We start from the raw sequence: 21,617 nt of genomic DNA, 5'->3' as shown, positions 1-21,617 counted from the left end.
GAGGGCTCCTAAGTGTTACGATAGGATATATAATAAATGAGCAATAAAACCCCAATGATTCAAGCAACTAAGCACTTTTCTATGCCAAATAAATTTCTGGAACTTCCTTTATTTAGACTCAGAGACTCCACACATTTTTGTTTCATGCTTACCATGGCTTCTATCTTATCAAGAAGTGTGGCCAATGCAAAGTATCGATCAAATTTTCTGCTGAGATGCTAAAGCCATTCCCAGAAGGAGACTTGTCTGCCCTGGAAGGAGCTGAAAAACATAAAGTGGGCTAAAAGTTCTTTTTGGCTGTTCTGTTGCAAACAGCAAAAAACACACAGAGAGGTGCTCCAGGATTCACCTTTCAAAAACAAATTCTTTCAGTTACTTCTGCCCAATAACAACTGCTTACAAATAATGCAATTTTGGATGTTTCACATGCAAAAGAGGCTATTTTTCTTTCTGTTAATGACACACAATGGTCTGATTCAAAATCAGTGCATGATATTCTATAGTATTAATGACAATAAATCAAAACACACCGATAGCATTGCATAGCTGATTCCGTTATTTGCCAAATTGCTTCAGATTTTAAATGTGTCTTCATATGAATTCAGATAAAACCCTATCAAAATTATTTTATTGAAAATTAATTTCCTGACACTCAAAAGGCTACATGTCTAAACTAATAATTTAGTGTGGTCTACCAATTGTCTGATTGGAAATGGCATGTTTCAACTAATGCAAAATTTAAAATGTAATAAAGAGTGTACTCTATTTTTCTCAAAAAATTTAATTGCAGAATTATTTACAGGAGATGAACATAAACAATACATAAACCAATTGAGAGAGGCAGCTTCATAAAAGAGCCATGGGGCAAAATAGTGAAGCACATTTTCTTACAATCAGCTGGAGGTGAGTAGAGAACCATGAAAAAAGAATAACTCAATAATAAAACAATTCTCAAATATGTCTTCAAAGTAACAAATAACATTCTGGTAAAGAAGATATTACGGAGAAGCAAGAAATTATTGTAGCAATGAAACAACATACTGTACATTCAATTTAGGTATCCTGCATGCTACTAAATAGAATTTATCAAAAGAACCATAAAAGCATGAGAAAGAGAATTACATAAAATAGTTTAATTCTAGTGAAGTGTAGCTTTATACAGATGGTGAATATTTGGCACTCAGTTCATCCTCATTGTTGATATGACTTCTTATGTATATATATATTTATATATATTTATATATACTTTTAATGATAACTAAACAGCTAGTTTCCTGGTTCTAACATTCCTTGAAATTCTATAGGAGGCATTTAATTTAGTCCTTAGGCCACACTTGATTATTTTGGCATGTCACATGGTAAATGAAAGTATGAGTTTTGTCTCTGTACAGAAAATCCTGCACAGTCATAGTGGCTTTTCTTCAGGAAAGAACAGTTCTAGAGCAGTATGTCAGGCTACTTGAAAGGGAAATTTTCTTAATTCAGGAAATTAATATGTAAATTGAACTAAAGAATACATACACGCTGAGCCCTTTTAAAATGAGATGGCCATACTATTAAACCTCCAAAGGGTAAATCAAAGCATGGATATGAGCATGTGGATTCCATGGGTAATTATAAACATAGCTAGTATTTCTTTGTAAGGACTATAATCAGAGACTTGAACCTACTACCAAGCCCTCTGCTTGACTGTGACCTACCTGAAAGGAAGAACTACATCCTACAAAGTAACTATGCACTCGCTAACTTGAACAGTGAGTCCTTCCTACCTCAGCAGGACTTGCTGACTCAGAAATTGATCTGAATTATACTGATCCAAATCTGACATTTCTTTCTGATTTCAGTTTCTTAGCACTGATTCTAATACGACCGACATCAGAACATAGCCCGAAGCTCTGCAATAATTCATCTCACAAATAAGAAGCTTGTATGACAGTTCATCTTTAGGAATGGCAAATGCTGTGTTGAATGAAAGAAGAGTAAGGGAAGGAGAAGAAAAATCCTCACTAACAGGCTGTGTTGGTGAATAATGACCGTATCTTCAAATAATCCTCCCCCTCGTTTAAGCTTAGGTGAACGTATCCATGGTTTTGTAGTAGAGAAGTAAAAAATCCTGCCCAACAAAACCAATTTAGAAAAATAACAATTTGGCCTTAATAAAATAGAGCATTAAATTGCCAGTTGATGAAAACTGTTCTGTGTTTGCTCAGTTAAAGAGCAAGCCGTGTAGAGATACTAATTTACATTATCTATGATCTGACTTCAAAAGCCCCGTTCTGTTTCAGCAATGAAGGGTAATGGGAGAAACACCCATGTGTGGAAAGGTGGGACCGTGAACATGCAGTCTTCTTCTGTGATCATCATCTATGAAATGTGATACGCATGTAACGAGAAGGGATCTGGAACATGGTTTTTAGCTATAACAAGTGCCCTGGCCTCTTGCAGCTATTAGAATTTTATTTCGTTAAGAGGAGCTGAATCAGCCTAAATATGCTGGCCAAATTCTCTTTTGGGCAAGTTTCCATTTCAATTTCAGTTTTATACTTGCTGTCCTGAACAGCCTATTATGTAGTTAAACAGCTGCAGCATTACACCATAGAGGTAGCTGCATTTCAGAGATAAATTAAGCAATTTCCGTGTATACAGAGGGCTTAATTCCTGCCAGGAGTCTGTGTATGCATATGAGTATGCCATAAAACAGCTGTTCCCAAAAGATGGTCCCTGAAGATGAACACGGTGAATAGTTGCAGATGGGCCGTGGGGCTGCACTAGGCAGAGAACCTGCCATGGCCGCCAGTGCTGAGGCTGAGCTGCAAGAAAGTGGCACGGTCTACAGGAACATGAGTGTTGACTGTGGTTCCCGAGTCCAACTGTCTGGGACCATGACACCAAAAAATTGTTATGTATATATATGGATGCACATATCCTCTTTCTGTTATCTGCAGTATGAAATGGCTGCCTCTAGTCTGCCGATCCTGCCAGCACAGAGAAAGGCGTCCCCATTGCTCTGCCAAAGAACCCTTAGGGTTAGAGCTGAGTCTCAGGAACGAGCAGCTGCCCAAACCAAAGCATAATCCTTACGCCTAAGCCCTGTGCCCCCCCCCACGTTACCCCTCGCGCTAGCTTGGCTGGAGGGCAGACCTGGGGAGAGAGCGGGCGCTTGGCAGTTACGCCACAGGGGAAGGCTGCTTTCGCAGCGCGTGCCCCGGATGGATCCGTCCCGCTAAGGAAGCTGGTGGGGGGATGTGCTTGCGAGGGAGAGACTTGCCACGATCCCCGACCAAGGGGGCTCAGCTGCAGGCGCCATCAGCCCCCCCGCCTGGCACCGGGCAGGGCTGTCCTGCGGGGCCCTCCCGGGGAAGCTCCTCCACCACAGGCACCCTCACTGCCGCCGTCGTGAACGGAAAAAGCAGAGATTGTTCTGGAAACTTAATCTGATGCTCTTCACTCCCTGCCTACACCCTGGAGGGATTGTACGAGCGTCGCCCTCGCCTCTGCTTTCCTCAGGTCTTCCTCTCGGTTCAGCGAGCCTTTGCTTCTCCCGTGGCCCAGGCTCGGACTGTAAGGGTCCCCCCGGACGCTGGGGGGGTGGCGTGGAAGGAAACTCCCCGGCAGCGTGGGGACAGGCGGGAGATCCCCCAGCGTCCCGCCGGGCTGGCTCGCCGGGCCACGGGCAGGGTAACCTGCCCCAGCTGCAGCCCGGCCTGTGGGAGTCTGTGTGTCGGCTAATAAAGTGCTTGGAGATCCTTCCGGATGAAAGGCACTGTGTAAACCTAAGTGTCAACCCGTCATACGCCAGGAAGCACCTCTCTATACGTTAGGGGGTTTGCTGACATTCCTCACCTCGAGCGCAGCTTGCCAGTGGTATCGCTACACCGAAAGATGCTCTGGGAACAGTAACGGGAGTCACGCTGCTTCGCGTTTCATTTCAGCTCTCTGCCTAACGCCGAGGCTCCTGCTGCGCAGGATTTCGCAGCTTTTCAGAGCGCGCAGCCTGACGCCCGCCAAACCAGCGCCAGGCCTCGAATTAATGCGCGCAAAGCAGCACTTGGCGGGTCAGCCTCTGGCGTGCCCCCCGCCACGGGCGCCGACGCCGAAGCGCCGAGGAGGACATCGAACCCGCCTGCGGGCAGGGCAGGCCCGGCCCGAGGCTTTGAACGCAAAGGGCCGACCGGGACGGGCTGACCCGGAGGCCCGCCGCTGCGGGCGCAGCGGGGCCGGGGTGGGCCCGCGCGGGCAGGAGCTGGCGTGGAGCGGCGGGGCTGCCCGAGGGTGCCACGGGGCCCGGAGCCTCCCGAGGGCACGAGGAGACGGCAGGTCACGAACGGCACGTCATCGCGTAGCAGTTCTTTCTTCTCCCTGCAAAACCACCCGGTGACGGAACCGTCCCTCGCTTTACACTAATGCAGCGCTGAAGAAGGTGGAACTAGAATACTAACTGACTGATACAGCAGGACATGGGCTTATTTTAAAACAAATAATTTCCATTGTATGAAATGTATTTTTTTATATATATAGAGAGAGATATATATATATATGAAATCCACACACCTTCCTATGCACGCTTTAATTCCTTCCTGATGGATCTCAAATCGTGACAAGGTTTAAGCATGAATTAAAATGTCATTTTTTGGTATTAAACTGTACAATGTTACTAGTCTTTGCACGCTGCCAAAGGCCATTCTAATCAGCTCGACAGGAAATAATAAAACACTTCATAATGTACTTCACCAATTTACAAAGAATTTCAAATCTAAAAAAATATACAAAGCAAAAATAAGTATGGCAAATATCAACAGTTTTACCAGTCAGGACTTTTTCTTTATTTAAATTTTCAGAATTCTGTTTATTATACTTGTGTCTTACAGGCAATGAAGAAATGAACAGAGACTTTCTATAATTTTCATCTCTTAAAATAAATATTAGTCCAATTAGTATTTAATTAAACACTAGATTATTTTGCTATATCCAGCTGTTCCATGTGGGTCTACACCATGAAGTCTCTAAGTAGAAAGCACTCCACTTTCTATCTTTATGTTTATTTATGTTCCTCCTACACTGGTTTTGTAACTGAATTTTATTTTTATGATGTGGGGTCGGATTACAATTGATCTGTTTGTATGTTTATTAAAATACCACATGCTGTGTCTCTCATGTCAGGGACTGACGCAATTTGATTTTGATTTATTTGCAACACAAGTATGATAAGCATAATGTTATTCTTCTAAACTAACCAGATGTACAATATGTAAATGGAAATGGCTTATTTGCCTTTAATGATAGAATGTTACCTGTACAGTAATTTAATATATTGCACTTTGAAATGTAACATGCACAGATAACATATTATCAGATTTTTCAGTAGGCATCTAGATTACTTTTGATTCTTTCTGTTTTCTTTTCTTGTTTGGAACAAAGGTGGAACAAACAGAAATCATAGATATCCAAAGCCTCTGTTGAACATTTTCTCATAATGGCATGGGAGATGTAAAATACAGGGTTGGCGTCATTCATGCAGGCCTATTTTTGCCTGAGAACATCAAATAAAATTTTAACATACTAAAAACCTATCAAAATATGGTTTTAAATTTAAAGACTTATCCAGATGGCTCCAAGTCAGCATTATTAGGTCAGCTGGGATCTATGCTTATCTGTAATCTGTTGTTTTTACAATTTGTCTTTATAAAGTCTGATTACTGGCAGGACCAAATACAACTTGTCTTAATCGCATGACCTGTTGGTGCAGGTGGGCGTTTTCAGGCGACTAAGTCAAGTGTGATTTCTCCTTGAAGTGTACAGGAAAATTAGATAAAATGTATCAGCTGCCATGTATATATAAATATGTATAGGGGGTGTGTGTCTGTTTTAAATTTCTTAAATCTAGGAAAGACACTGGCTTTAGTTTTGTGTGGATATTTCTAAATAGCAGCTCCACTTTAAATAAGATACAAGTTTTCAAGACTAAAGATGCCAGTGTCTGCAGGTACATTTCTATTTAAAATAGTACAACAAATATAGGAAGTAGCATCAATATTGTACACTACCTAGGATTCAGCTCTTTCCTTAATAGAAAATGCCTTGAAAACACGAGGGATGGGAAATATAATGTTTTCATCTATAGAAGAATATTTCTGGGATTTATTCTTTTTTTTTTTTTTTTTTTTTTTTTGCATTTTTGAAGGATATACATTCGTCTTGGTTTTTGCTTCCAAATAAAGTTTAAGGCTACTTGGTAAAGTATATACCAGATATCAGGCTCAATTTACAGGGTTTTCTCCTCACAGAAACTTCTCAAAGCTTCATCTCTTAGGATGCCTATCTTGAAGCTAAACATGCTTTATCAGCTGTGCTCCAAAGACAGAACTCATGCTTAATACTACACACTGTAGGAAAAAGAGAAGGAAAAAGAAAAAACAAAAAAACCCCAAATAAATCAGATTTGAAGCAATGTCAGATCTGCATAACCTACAATACCTCATGTTTTCAGTCATCCGTCAGGCTGCAGGGTGGGTGGGATTCGGATTTAAAGTGCTCATCAGGTGAAGAACCAAAGTGCTTGAGTATAATTAAATAGCTGTTCTGCCTATGGCTAAATACATTGCATTTGTTAAAGCAGGTAAACAGGGGATGCAGTAGTTGGGGCTGTCAGTCTCACTGGGTTCAGACTGTTTTGACCTAAAGTAGTGTTCAGTAGGATTCAAACCTTGGAATCGGGGGCTGTAGGTTACTCATCTTATTGCGCCTTCACCTGAAGACTTCTAAGTGCTGGGTTGCTCGGTTGGCTCTGGAAGGTAGGTGAAGTGGAATAATTCTGTCTTAATTTGTTTTAAATTAAAGCCTCTTGACTGTGGTAGTTACCACTTCTCTCTTCTGACAATGCGAGGCTTGAAAATATATTATTTTCCTTATATTCCATGGCTGGAAATCATTTATCTCTTGAGTCATGTTTTTTTTTAATGTCTGAAGCAAGCAAGAAGCTTATTCTTGCCATAAATGATACTGCATAGAAAAATAGTTCTAAAAAAAAAAAATACAACTGTAAACCACAGTTCACCTTTACCTTAACATAACCATTTAAACTTAGATATACTTACCACTCACATTCATATTTCTTAAACTGTTTACAACATCACAACTGGCATTTTAAACAAGCAAGATTTTTTTTTTTTTTCTCAAGGATACCCTGGAAACTCAATTGATATAACATTTTGAGAGTTTGAAATATTACATGTAGCACAGCTCTTGAAATGAAAGAGAGAAGGTTTATAAAATAAATGTTAACACGTAAAAGAACTGTTAAAAATGCAATGAGTGTTCCAAAGGAGCGAGTATAACTTTTTCTTTACACATCTTGCTACAGAAGATCTAACTTTTTAAGGCTTCCGTTTTCCTTTCACCCATCACTCAAGTCCTCTTGCATTATAATTTTGCTTAGGTTTCAGAGTGTCGTTATACTGCTAACAGCAAACGTTTCTCAGTGGGCATTCCCACCACCACCACCAGACTTGAATGCTTCTTGGTTTCTGATGAACTTTGGAGTTTTAGTGGCTGGATATCCCTGTTCATCTCCAGAAACTTGACATGACATGAGAGGCCTAATGTTATTTTGCAGTAACAAAGATGAGAAGAGTGGCAGAGCGCATGGGTAAATATGTTAGCTGGGTTCTAGGAAAAGAAACTGGAGGTCAGAGAGATAAATGGGTTCTTTCTTTCCTGCTCTTTACATTTGTAGCACCTTCTACTTGGATTAGCTAATGCCTCTAGTGAATGGTGAGATGCACCCATTTATAGTTTGTTATTCTTATCCCTAATTATCACACATTTTATAAAAATATAAATAACAAAAAAAGTAAGCTGGGTTCCATCTCAAGAGGTGTTTCTTGTTGTCCTCTGAGAATATATTGGATAAGTCAGGTCTCGACAAGCCCTATCCATTGTAGCTGATAGTAAGTCAGACAATAAATACAAAAAGAAGTCGTTCTTGCGGTGAGCTCAGCAAATTCTGAGGAAATCAAAAGCATTCCACTGTGCTTATGGCACAAAGAACACAACAGCAAGGGCATATTTAGTGGAGAGAATGAGACAAAAATTACCAGGTAAGTGACAAACTGTACAAGCATTTTGTTTAAAAAAGGTACTCTGCAGCATTCTGTCTTTAAAGCCGGGTTTGAGCCTCTGGGATATATATCTCAATGCTGTCTGCACGCTCTGTGGCTGAATTCTGCCGGAAAGAGGCTGCTCTTTTAGCAGCCATTAGCCGTCTTCTAGCTTCTTGTCGCTGTCTGTCGGGTAGGTCCAGAGATTTTTCTCTTGTGATAGGGAATTTTCCTTTTGGGGGCTTCTTTGGTACAGGAGGAGGAACCTTTCTTTCTTCCTGCAATAGGGTATTAAAACTGAGGGTGAACTGCATGCGGAAGGTTCTGTCAGCAGAGCATGCAAATCGAAGACATGAAATGCAAAATACTGGTTACGTACATCAAGCATGCTCAATTTGTGCTCTCCAATCAGCTGACTACTGGATTACATGAATAGCTATCCACACTAGGGACACTGACAAAACCCTGTTGTTTCAGCAACCATTACAAATTCTGCAGTCCTATGCCTTAAAAAAGACTACGCTTCCTTCTACTGTCCTTGCAGGTATCCTGAACATGCAATCTGCGTACCTCACTTTCATACGAGTTTGTTTAATTTTAGCTGACACATTATTACATTCATTATAAACAGAAACACACACTGGCTCTCCAATAAGAATTCAGCGCATCTGTGTGGTCTGATCAAGTGAATAGACTGTCTAAGATTAGCAGGACAGGATTTTTAATTAAATTAATCATACTGAGTTTAGCCTCAGCTGGATATGAGATAGCAGCTGTGTATACATGTCTATTAGTTTAGTCTCCTCCATGAATTGCTAAATGGAAACATGCAAGCACCAGCCAGAGGGAGACCATAGGGCTAATTGTTCTGCTTGCCAGTCTGGACGATTTTAAAGAAAATTATATTGAAGAATTATCAGATTATAAAGTGAGAGTCAGTAGATTTTGGTACGAAAGTAGCTGTAAATTGCTCTGCAGGTTTTAAATCAAGAATTGTTTTGAAGTATGAAATTGATATTTTACTCCATTTAGAGACTGTGAAATATCATATAAGGGCCTTAAAAAGATCATGTAGAATCACAGAATCACACAATAGTTTAGGTTGGAAAGGACCTCTGGAGGTGATCTCGTACAACCCCCGTTCAAAGCCCACTTGAAATTAGATGCAACTTTGAAGTTAAAGCAGGTTTTTCAACATCATATTTAATACTAGACTGAATAGCCCCAAAGACGGAGACTCCACAACTTCATATGTATAGTAGTGTTACTATGATCGATCTTTCTGCTATATCACTTCATATAGTAATAGTAATAGTCCAGAGTATGGGCTGTTCCTTATGGAGAACACAGTTAATATGATGCACAGCAGGATTCAAATAATACAAAAATTGAACTGATGCGCCTATGGTTTACAGACTCTTCATCGCTTGGTCTTTTTTTTTAAAACTAATTCTGAGTCTTCTACCAAAATGCATTAGCTAAGCCTAAATAACTACGGTTATTTAAGAACATAGTTCTACATTCTCAACTCAACAGGAACAGTGCAGCAGCCTAAGATGCTATTCCCCATGACAGCCAGCTCTTCCAGTCTTTATTTTCTCTATTTCCTGTTTTCAGCCAGGAACGTAAGGGCTCCATTCCTGTTGTCCCATCTTTTTTTTTTTTCCACTTTTAGTTATTTCCCTCTTAGGAACATCACTGTTGCTGTCATGATAATAATTTCTTACTTCCAGTTGTCACTAGTAAGCAAGAGTTGCAAACTCACCATCCACCAACCAGTTGGCTGAAAATTAAAATCCAAGAGGAGCATGAAGAAATGAAAGAGTTGTCAAAATGCCTCCTAATTCCTCCCAAACCAAACAAGTATTCACCTGAGGCCAACAGTACTGACTCAAACCAAATGCTGTCTTCATCTGACTGATACAATAATCAGCAAGGATAGTGGGATAGTTAAGGTGAGGGATGGAGCTCTAGAAAGGGGAAAGGCAGTTTCAGAGTTACATTGCTTTTGTGGGCAATTTGCCACCTTTGGTTTGTAAGCGTCATGGCTGGGGCGCCTCCCAGGTGCTGGAGTTGCAGGGCAGAGGTGCAGGCAGTTTGCCAGGAATACTCTTTGTTCCCCCCCAACTTTTGTGGGCCAAGCTTTAGTTTGACCTGCGCTATGTTTTGCCGCATGCTTTTATCTCACTCCTGTTCTAGTATCAGTTGTGTCGTGCAGGCAGGATTGAACGCTGTTGGTGCTCAGGTTTGAGCTGCCCAAAATGTGGCAAAGTGCTGAGTTTACCTTGATTGAATTCTTGGGCTATTGTCCTCAGTCTGAATGAATCAGAACATATTTCAGTTCTAGCCTTTAGAATGTGAATCCAAATAATTTGAACAAAAGTGTTATGGAGTGGACTAACTTAGAAAAAACCATTTTATTTGTTATACAATTCAGCTCAACATTGTTAAAAAGAAAAAAACCCTCACATCTGATGAAGGTTTTCGTGTATAAATTGAGCCATGCCAACTAGATACTTTCTAGGGTTAGAAACCTATCGTGTTTCACTATTGTATTTAACACAAGGAGACTGCAAGACTGCAAATGGGGAGTAAATGGTATTGTCCACGGTCTGCTTACCTTCCTTTCAGGTGATTCTATTATTTTCCATTCATTGAGTTTCAACTGGTGCAGTTCATCAAACTTCATGCTGACGTCTTCAATTGAGAGCTGCAATAAGTCCCAGAAACCTGCTAGGTCCTGGGAAGTTGGTCTCGGCATGGCACTCGGGTCCTGTCACGCACAAAGGAGAGAATATGAATAGACCAGGAGGCTTTCAACAATGTGCTTTGAGGCAGGAAAGGCATCGCGCCAGATTACATCACTACAGTGCTGCTCAGTGCTAAGGCTATGCGCGCTTTACAGCTGCGAGCTGTGACTGGAAAGTTGTGCCTCCTACGCAACCCAAACATGAATGAGTTGGATGTCATATGCGAGCCTTCCCGAATCCATGCGGCACGGGAAGTTCCTTAGCACCATATGCTGTGCTGACCTGCATTTCTAAAAAGGAACAAGCTGACAGCCTTTGCCTGCTGATTATTAAAGGGAAGGGGAACGTGGTTCGTATTCTAGCCAACCTGAAGTCTTTCTGGTTAAAAATTACATTCATGATAGCTGATTAGAAGGCAAAACAACACCACGAAGGAGTTGTCAGCTTATGCTGAAGTCAATGTTTACATTGTCTTGCATTTTCAAATGTATATGTAAGGTATAAAGTTTTGATGCAGTTGGTAGGATTTTGTTCTCCAGAGAGTTGAATCATGTTCAGCGACTGGGAAGGCACTACCCCCAGGTACTGCAATTAAGTGGAGCTACGTGCACAAGACTTAATGGAGCAAACATTGGTGGTAACGATTAGCAAGATGACCCTCCATTTGACTATTAACCTGATGGCAATGCTGGATAAAAATTACATTAGAAGGTGGTATGCAGACTCTTAACCCTATGCTCTATGAGCATTGGTACTAGTTCAGAAGACAGCTTTGTCACTTTGATGAAATGGGGCTTAATTGGTAAACACCTCTGCAAAGATGATGGAGAAATGTCTCTTCCCTTCCAGGCGTTAAGATGGTCTACAGAATGGAGCTGGGAGAGATGGAGTCAAAACCAGGCCAAAGGGACTCTGGATGTCCCCCTTCCTGGGCAAAAGCTGTAATGACTAGTTTACTATGTTAGAAACACTGGTGGTATTGCTGAAGCAAGGCTCCGTGGTGCTCCATCTTTTACAAACCTAGTGGACAAAGGCATTTTAGATATTAAACACAACACCACATAGTTGCCTAAAAACTGGGAGATAAGTCAGCATTTCTATTGAATTCGTCCCTTGAATCGCACATTTCTAGGGGTCTTAAACTAGGAATTGCTACTCCAACTTGGGTTTGCAGATGTCACTGTGGGAGCTCAGTGCCTGGAGCTGGGCATGACAACATGTACTGTCACCCATACCTAAACCCATTTGGGAATCTGGGCCAAGAACCAGCCTAAAAGCCTATCCACTTAGAAGTCTTCTTCAATAGGAGGAAGTCTCCTTTTCATAGGGAGCTTCAGGGACTTAACAGAACTGGCCATATAAATTATAACAGACTTCTGGGAAACACGATACAACTCCAGATTAGTGTTCACTGAAAATGACTTAATTGGGTAGATCCCAATTTACTCCAAAACCATTTAAAATGTATGTCAGTGGTATTAGTTACCCTACAGAGGTCAATATGTCAGGCTTCAGGAACTGACTCCCTGTGTGAAATTTGTCAGGACGGTCCCACAGCAATATATCTTAGATTGCAGTCTTTTCTCTCCAGCCTGGTCTCCTCGGTCCCTCTCCCCAGTTTCCTCTAAACAGCCATAAAATGATGCCACTCATTGAAATGCCTTCTGAATCAAGGCTAATTGCTCTTCTGTACCTTTGTTTGCCCCACTCTGCTCATCGTGTTTGGGACGATCGCAGCCTCCAGAGCGGCTGCCTGCGGAGGAGCGTGCGGTGCGTTGGCTGGACACAAGAGGGCTGCCTCCTGCTGCTATCGCTTATGGATCCGCTGCCAACGGATAAATGCTAGCGCAAATGATTACTATTACAGCTAACGAAGTTTTGAAAAGATTGGCTTAAACCTGTTTCTTCTCGGAAGCTGCTCATTTATTTGCATCTTATTTGGAATTCAGCTTTGCAGCCCTCCTTCTGAAGGAAGCCTAAAGCAAGCAAAAAGTACCTAGCCGGTGCTCGAGCCATTCTGCTTTTGCCTGCAACCATGACATGCTGAGCGATGATCTCACGAGCTGAGCAGGATCTGTGCTGACTAGAGAGTATGGAGGAGGACACTTCAAAGAAAAAACAGGGTGTTACAAGAGATAATGTGAATAATGCAGAAGGGAGTAGTTATTAATCAGTGATGTTTTTTTTCTAGCAGTTAGTGGGAACAGTACACTGTAGGAGATAGCCACCCAGATTCTTTAAAACAACTTCATCGAAGCTTGCATTTTTATGAATTTACCCTAAGTGAGAGGCTTTGGTAAGCGTTCTTAACCCCAAGCATAATCAAATGTGTCCCTCGAAGTTCCCATGACCCTTTAGAAAAGTCCATAGGTGATGGGTGAGTTTCCTGGGTTAAATTTCAGTTTGAGTAAGTATATTCCTCTTCCTAAACCCTTGCTGCATTTCAAATTGGCAGAAGTAAACACAGTTGCTCTTTGTCCTACATTTATGCTTATTGCCGTTGAACACTGTTAGAGAAACTGCTGTGTGGTCACCCTGAAAGTGCTAGATGTTTTTGAGTGGGGGAACGCACTAACTGGCTGCTATCTGGAAGCGTTCCCATGGGGCACCGAGATGCTGCCTTAGGAGCATATGGAAAGCCTGCTGTGGATATGCGCTAAGTGACGATTTAACAACAAACTCTATCCTTAGGCATAGTAAGAAAAGCTTCAAAACATGAATGAGCTAAAAGTCCAGTTCTGCAGTTGCTGCTTTCTGCAGAGCCCATTGCTGATTTAATGAAGCTGAAGAATATTCAAAACCGAAATCTTCAGAGTGGGATAAAGCTGCTGTTAGGGAGTTCAAAGGTTTATTATCCAAATAAGAAGGAGAGAAATAAAATCTTGCCAGTTTTTTGGTCATGTTTTCTGCAAAGCTGTAGATTTCTTCTTGTGCTCCTATTGCTTTTGCAGTAATGAATTGTTCATGCTTCCAAACAGCTGACGGCTGTGCTGAGCGGGAGCTGCACTTGTTATCACAGCAATGCTCTCAAGCACAAGTGCTGGACCCACTTGAAGATAAATGAAGTGGAGTGGAGGTTAGGCTCTCCAAATCTTAGTTTGCATAGCTTAATCAATCAGGTAATGGAGGGCACTTTGAAATTTGCAGTGAGAAACTTTTAGACATTGATGAAGATTTCCTTCTTTTGCTATGAAAAAAATGACTAGATAGGTAGCACACATGATGTATTTGATATTACAAATGTGGTCATCTCCTGCTTGCCTGGCTTTGCATATTTCCTCTGTCATTCTGTAACAGCTATTAAAATTCTTGTTTTGACAGAGTCTTTGAAGTGGATAATTGGATTCTTTCCTAATGAGGACCATATATCTTATCATTTTCTATCAGAAGGTAGGACATTTTTGGCATGACTTTCTCAGTAATATTTGATTGCAGTTTCAGGAATTCTGGATGCTTAACTTTATGGATGGAAAGTAGCAAGTAGGTCTCTGCAGAATGAATGTTTTGCCTTAAAAAGTGTCCTGGTTTCAGCTGGGATAGAGTTAACTGTCTTCCTAGTAGCTGGTACAGTGCTATGTTTTGAGTTCAGTATGCGAAGAATGTCGATAACACACTGATGTTTTCAGTTGTTGCTCAGTAGTGTTTAGTCTAAAGTCAAGGATTTTACAGCTTCTCATGCCCAGCCAGTGAGAAAGCTGGAGGGGCACAAGAAGTTGGCACAGGACACAGCCAGGGCACCTAACCCAAACTGGCCAATGGGGTATTCCATACCATGGGACGTCCCATCTAGTATAGGAACGGGGAAGTGGGGGCAGGGAATCGCCGCTCGGGGGGCTGGCTGGGTGCCGGTCGGCGGGTGGTGAGCAATTGCACTGCGCATCATTTGTACATTCCAATCCTTTCATTATTACTGCTGTCATTTTATTAGTGTTATCATTATCATTATTAGTTTCTTCTTTTCTGTTCTATTAAACCGTTCTTATCTCAACCCACGGGTTTTGCTTCTTTTCCTGATTTTCTCCCCCATCCCACTGGGTGGGGGGGGAGTGAGTGAGCGGCTGCGTGGTGTTTAGTTGCTGGCTGGGGTTAAACCACGACAAAAAGTTATGTGGCAAATACTAACAAGTAAAGAAATGTATCTAACCAGACATAGAGGTCAAGTCTGCTGTTATGCACGCAATACAATTCAGCACTTCTAATATATGAGGTGTAGGGGCAGTCAAAAGGTGAAAGATACACTTGATTTTCGAGTGAGTCAATGAAAGGTATTCTACCACTAGCTGTAGCTAGAAGAATTACGTTCTTCTATTGATTAGTATCATCTTGCCACAATGTTTGTATCACTGATGGCTGCTGTCATATTAATGAAGATAACATTTAGAATTGAATTAGTCTCTAATGAACTTCCAGAACAATAGCAGTGACTTTCATAAGTCATATACTGCATCTGTTCCTTTAGCCCTAGGACATCTTATATATAATTGGCAATGCAAATTATGAAACCCAATTTTATGAACATTATGTATATTCCCATTTCCAAGATCAGTCCTATATTCAGGTACGTAGAAAGCTGGATCACATATTTTCTGCTATTCTGCTATTTTACCATTCTCCATGGTAAAATACTTCTTACTGTAATGTGAAAAATTTCTCCTTTCTTACGAGAAATGTAGTTACTATTTTGGGGTATTACAAAAATAAGCCATAATATTATGTCTCAGAAAACTTGCATTTGTTCCCTTCTCATTTTTTTTCTTTATTAAAGACATCAAAAAAAAGAAAAGACAAAACACAGCCAGACTGAAATTACTGAAATTACATGTTTGCTTTGACAAAAAAATGTACTAACAACATACTTAAGGATTAAGTTAAAAAAAAGAAAAAAAAGGAGCAGTAAGATAAAATGTGAGACATGAAAATGACATTTCAGAATGCTACTGTTTGGATATACTACACTTGTTTCTGTTGTTGCCTTTGAAGTAAAAATACTATATTCTAAAATTTAAAGTTACATTTTGTGGAATATCTATGGATGAACAGCCTTAAACTCTTCAAGAATGGCCAGACATTGTGACTTACCAGATTTTGCTGACAAAGCCAATAAAATTGCTGGAATTTCTGAGACATGAGGAGCTGAGCACTTCCAACAGCACTTCGGATCTTACCTAGGACTAAGCATACACACAAGTTATTACCAATAGATGTCTTTTGGCCGTACATGCAAAATCCAGCTCAAAAAATATGTAGCTGAAATTACTGTTTATTTTATAAGGGAAGTAAATATTTGGGTTTGTTGCTTGTGATTATATACCTAAAATATTTTTGAAAAAGATGGAGGTACAGGAAAGCTCTGTGACACCTTACCCTTTGGAAATAACAAATGATATATTAATAACTCAGAACAGCTAAGACTGTATTTGCTTAAGGAAGCAGAAAAAACCAAGGGAATATAGACAGCTTCCTGAAGTGGGCATACATACACATGCTTTTAAGAACAGTCTTAAATTTCAAAGTAAATGACAGCCCCTTCCCCCCACATTTACATTTGCTCATGTAAATTGAAAGCTGTTGAAATCATCTTGCCTCAAGGACCAGTTAGATGCCTGTTCCCTCTGATGTCAAAGGCAGCTTTACATGTACCTTAGATAATATCTTCTGGTTCTGCAATCACAAATGACTTCACTGCGTTGTGTGGATGATCCCTGGGTGAGGTCTCTTTACCCTGTCTGTTCTGGGGGCAAGGTTAACACATTAAACTGTAACATAAGATACTCCTACCATAAGGATGAGATCCTCAGAGGAATCATGTCTGTGACACATGGCTTGGTACCCCCACTGGGAGTTACAGGTTGCCTACCCAGGGAAATACACAAAGTCCTAAGTACAGGAGCTTCAGTCCAGGTGGGACATAAGCGGGTGCTCCAGAACTTTGCTGAATCATGATCAGCCCCCATGGTTCGCTGAGCTTTCCCCACTGTCAGTGTACTTGCCATTTACAGCGTGCATAAGCACTTGGGAAAGGGACCAAATTCATTTTACTTGACTTTGCTTCCAAGAGTCATCTGTCTAAATCAAAATTTCTGGATGCTCTATAATCAGTAATCTGAGCTCACCAGCTCAGCCGTGTTAGGCACTTATTTTTAGATGAACTGAATCTTTTCCTGGAGATGCCTATTTCTTTCTATTGACTGGAGTGCCTAGGAAACTAACTTCTCCTGGACTCCCACATTTGCTGGGATAAATACCGTACTTTGGTAGGTAGCAATATACTTTCCTTCCTACATCTCCTTCCTACACTTCCTTTCCTCCACATCTATCTCTATGCTGAAAAAGCAACACTTTAAAAAGCATTATAAGCTGGGGTTTCAATGGAAGATTGATTTTACCTGGAGAATTTCCAGATCTTTAAATAATATTTAGGGTGAAGATAGAGGTAGGGGTAGGGATGAGACAGGAATTACTCTGACATCTTTTAATTCAATTTGAGGAAACCAAACTGATAATTCAAACAGGATGCAGAGGGTGGAATGAAGCTACAATAGCACAGAAGAACCGATCTGCAGCCTGTGATATAGAAAACATTAAACTCTGGCAGGGCTTAACATATTGTTGTTATTTAGAATAGGTATAGGAGGGGACTGAGTGGCATGTGAAAACAGTATCTTGGTAGTAGGTATCACATTTTAATTCTGCTTTCTCTAGACCAGTGAAACATCTGCTTAATCACAAACAGCAGTGAGAGATAATTTGGAAGTTTTAGGCTCCAGTTGTGGAAACACACAAACTCTGTAACTTTAAAAGCATGTGTTAATATGTAGAGCTGGGGTTCTCAAATTCTACTCCATTTTCTGTTAGGCGAACAGTACAGCTGCGCCACAACACTGAATTAAACAGCATTATGCATAATTCATCAGTCCTGTGTGGCACCCATTTGTGAAAGGGTTAAGTGGTTCAAGGGCTGCATGAGTAATTCACTGGGGTTTTGTTTTTGTTTTGTTGGCCAAATGAAATAAAGCATTTTAATTGGTTTGGGGTTTTTGATCACCAAAACCCTCGCTTTCCTCTAAGGAGTTATTGGCACATGGAAAGCAATGTTTTGGGTGTTAAAACCTGAACAAACATACAAAAAACCTAAAAAAAGAGAAATGTTTCATTTGATCTGAAACAAATTGCTTTAATTTGGTTTTCAGCATTTTTAATACAGGCAAAGACTTAAGTGGCAAACAGCCTTGTATCCTTTTTTTCCCTCGGTGCTCAGTAGCTCAGGACATAAGACAAACTCTCAGTGTCATCAGGTCAGAGTCCCTTCTTTGCCAGGATGGGGAATTGTGCTGTAGCAGGTCCCTGACATCGCCTATTCCATTCTAAGTTCAACTGTTCACTGGGCAGAAAGAGAGTGAGGATGATTCTGTAGGCTGTAGTGCTTGTCTCATAGTGAGTAAAGTTCAGTTTCAGTTTCCTCTTCTGAATTTTATAGTTCATGGCTCAAATATACAGCTTGAGTAAGGGCATTGGTTTTAGTCCTACTGCAGAAATGCAGACTGATATTTTCTAGTGAATCTCACAGTTACCCCAACCCCGTATTAAACAAACATTTATCTTCATTATCCAGAAGGATCATGTCAACAAGCATTGGTGGTTTAAAGCCCAGTCAGACCAGACAAGAATTAGATACTGGCAATGCAGCCTTTTGGTGTGATACACATCTGTTGGGGATGTAAGACAGTGGCTCTGGGCTACTCACATGTGCCACTGAGTCACAGTGGTGAATACACGTGTATAATTACAGCCCTGCCGTTTACTAAAGATCTAACTCTATTTCCATTTCAATAAGTAAATCAGATGTAATAAAACATAGATCTCTCATATTCATGCTACTCTGCTTTGCTGTAATTAAATTAAAGTATTAAAACACTTCAACTCATAATCTTTAGCACAATATTAATAGACAGCCAAAGCCTTGTTATTAATTTCATGCATTGGGGAATTATTCTGATGAGTGCAGATTGATTATCTCCATGAAAGAATGATGAATGTTAGAGACTGGAGAGATTGAGATGTTTGGTGATGCTTAGAAGATTTTGCCTGAAAATAAATGATGATAAAATCTACCAACACACATAAATATATATAATTTTCATATAATCCATATACCTCCCTCCATTAGGATAATGTTATATTTACTTGAATGTCAGGAAAGAGTCACGCAACCTTAATTCTGCTCCCTGAAGCGTATGAAGCACTCCATTTTTGTTGGGTGGTCCTGTATGGCTTCTACTCTGAAGACATACAAAACCCTGACCATGAGTTCAGTAGAAGCAGACTCAAGATTTATACCCTGGATAGAGATTGTGTAAATTGCCTGTATACAACATGCACAATTAACACAATGGTGTCTTTTCCCCACAATAAGCATATTACAAAATTGCAAGTAATATATATGTGTTGTGTTGCTTGAGAAATGCTACAAAATCTTGCAATTGAAAATGGTTTCATATCACAAAGGTCGAGGGGGAAAAGTCGGATCTATATTGACGAAACTGAGATTATAGTCTGATGCTGTAACTCCATTCTTGACAGGTTAAAAGCTTTGCTCAATTGTGCCACTGCTGCACCAGCAATGAGAAACTACTAACAATCAATCTGCTTCTGGCATTCATTACTGTTTATTTAAATGATGTGTTTTAATTTAAATTTTCATTCCATTTGATTGTTCCATTTTTCTTCTATACTCTTAAATAAATTGCTCCACAAACAATCTGAGAAGATATACCTGGGAAAAATATGGAAACTGGCATTCAGTTCATCCTCCTAACTCAAAGCAGGGCATGGTATTTGTCTGATCTCTAAACCTAAATTAGTAATCTTCAGAAATATGTCTTTTTCACTATCAACACAGCAGGTAGGCATAATAATAAATGTATTCTGTTCAGAGTGAGGTGACATTTTAGGACAGCACAGCTACCAGTTGGCAGTGCTCTGGAGGGTAGGTATGGGATTCTTGTGCACCAAGTGGGACTCGGTCCAAATTTGTTTTTTACCTCAATGGAGCTGAGTTCGAAGAGGAGAAAATTTGAGCAGAACAATACAAATGCTAGGAGGAATTCTTGGGTTCCACACTATGGGACTGTCTTTTATTGACTTTAAAGACTGGTTTCAGGGCAATTAAGACATTCTGTAGTCATTCACAACATCCCAAATGTAAATTTCAATAGTTCCTGAAGGATAGGTTTGTGAAAAGCATTAGGAAATTATGTCAGTAATTTCTCTTTGGTTAAAGGATAACCCATATTTGGTCAAACACCTAAGAAAGCTTTTATGGATGATTAATTGATGAATATACTAAAATAAATTGGTTGTGAGGGTTTCTGGTTTTTTTTTTTTTTTTCCAAAGTGTGGGAGATTTAACTCTATGTTTTCTGTTACTATTCGGCCGTGTTAGTAAAGCCCTTGCAGTACTGTGGAAATACCAGCCAGAGGATTAGTAAGGATCCATGGAATGAAGGGCTAAGGGGAGAATAGGGTGATATTTTGAGCTCTCGCTCTCTCTAATGCCTTTTTTTTTTCACTAGAGATCACTTCACTATGTAGCTCTGCCAGCAGAGCTCCTAACCACGATGCAAAAGATACCAGCGACACCACCTTTTTGCTGGCATAGTTTATCCTATAGTTAATTTTTTTGCACCTATCTTAGGACTTTTATATGAGAGTAAACCCCGTGTGGCTGTTCTCCATTTGACTTGTGTACTGAAATATTCCAGTGGCCAAGCCTGTGGGATTCGGAAGCCCCGGATGTCTTCTGCCTCCCTCTGCCAGACCTTGCCTGCAAGCTGTGGGCAGCGCCTGCGGCTCCCCGCCGGGCTCCCCTGCTCTCCCCCTCCCCGCGCTGGTCTCCTTGCTCCCATCACAGAGCTTGCAGGCGGCAGAGTCCTGGCCCTCTTGGTCTTCAATAGCTTTGTGACAATTGAGAGTGTTTTTCTTGTCATCACCTACACACCAGTAATAGCCAAACACAATTTTCAGGGTGTAAAACTGAAATTCCAGTCAGCACCCTTGAGAAACACATATCTTTGCTTGAAGGCACCCTGCTAGTGCAAATGATCAGATGACTTACCCTGGGAACAGTTACAGCCACATATATATTTTATATACCTATCTATATATGTTATAATAAACACTGAGAACGCAAACAACTGCCCCCGCGAACAATATATGAACTTTGCAGAGACTCCAAAATACAATTTGTGGCAACTGACCAAATAAATAAATTCTGTGAAGAGAGGTTATTTTTGCTGCAGTGATTATCTTCTCGTTTTCTAAGACCTGATGAGTGAAGTTCTTAAAACAACATTATGGGAGAAAAGCTACAGTGAAAGAAAAAAATCAATACAGCAATCAGACAGCTTTCTGTGATCTCAGGGCTATTGTGTTAACGCAGAAAATGAAATCGTTTTCTAAAATGCAGTTCTATTTTAACTCTTCTTGTGATTAAAACAAAATAGAAATGGTATCATAAACACAGCCTTCTCCTATGAGATGCAAAGCTGTATTTGGTCTTCAGGTACAGTTAATATACCCAGGCCAAAAATAAATGATTCAGCATTAACAATGACAGTTTGAAAGTGCAAACTTTGCTGTGAAGTGTTTTGGGAATAGTAGCTCCTGCTGGAAGATGGAAAAACATATTCAGTTTTTTTCTGGCTCCTCCATTTGCCTGTATTTTCTTCAGGGAACTGCCAAATGCTTAAATATGTCAAGATACCTTTAATGC

At 40.5% G+C, this 21,617-nt stretch overlaps 1 protein-coding gene across 3 annotated transcripts in view; it reads right to left on the bottom strand.

Annotated features, from left to right (window-relative positions):
* Positions 1-4,552: 4,552 nt before the first annotated feature.
* Positions 4,553-21,617, bottom strand: part of DLGAP2 (DLG associated protein 2) — a 491,075-nt gene continuing 474,010 nt past the window's right edge. For 2 of the 3 annotated variants that reach the window (XM_052809696.1, XM_052809699.1), the window contains 4 exons: positions 15,926-16,017; positions 10,717-10,869; positions 9,862-9,879; positions 4,553-8,374 (listed from right to left, as the gene is read on the bottom strand). In XM_052809696.1, the coding sequence (XP_052665656.1) occupies positions 8,156-8,374; positions 9,862-9,879; positions 10,717-10,869; positions 15,926-16,017 (482 nt within the window). In that variant the 3' untranslated portion in view covers positions 4,553-8,155. The remainder of the gene's footprint in view (positions 8,375-9,861; positions 9,880-10,716; positions 10,870-15,925; positions 16,018-21,617) is intronic. The other variant, XM_052809697.1, reaches the window with a different exon arrangement.

This window comes from Harpia harpyja, chromosome 15, assembly GCF_026419915.1.
Source record: "Harpia harpyja isolate bHarHar1 chromosome 15, bHarHar1 primary haplotype, whole genome shotgun sequence".
NCBI classification, from domain to species: domain Eukaryota; kingdom Metazoa; phylum Chordata; class Aves; order Accipitriformes; family Accipitridae; genus Harpia; species Harpia harpyja.
The sequence above is the reverse complement of the archived record's forward strand: the minus strand, read 5'-3'. Positions and strand labels throughout refer to the sequence as shown.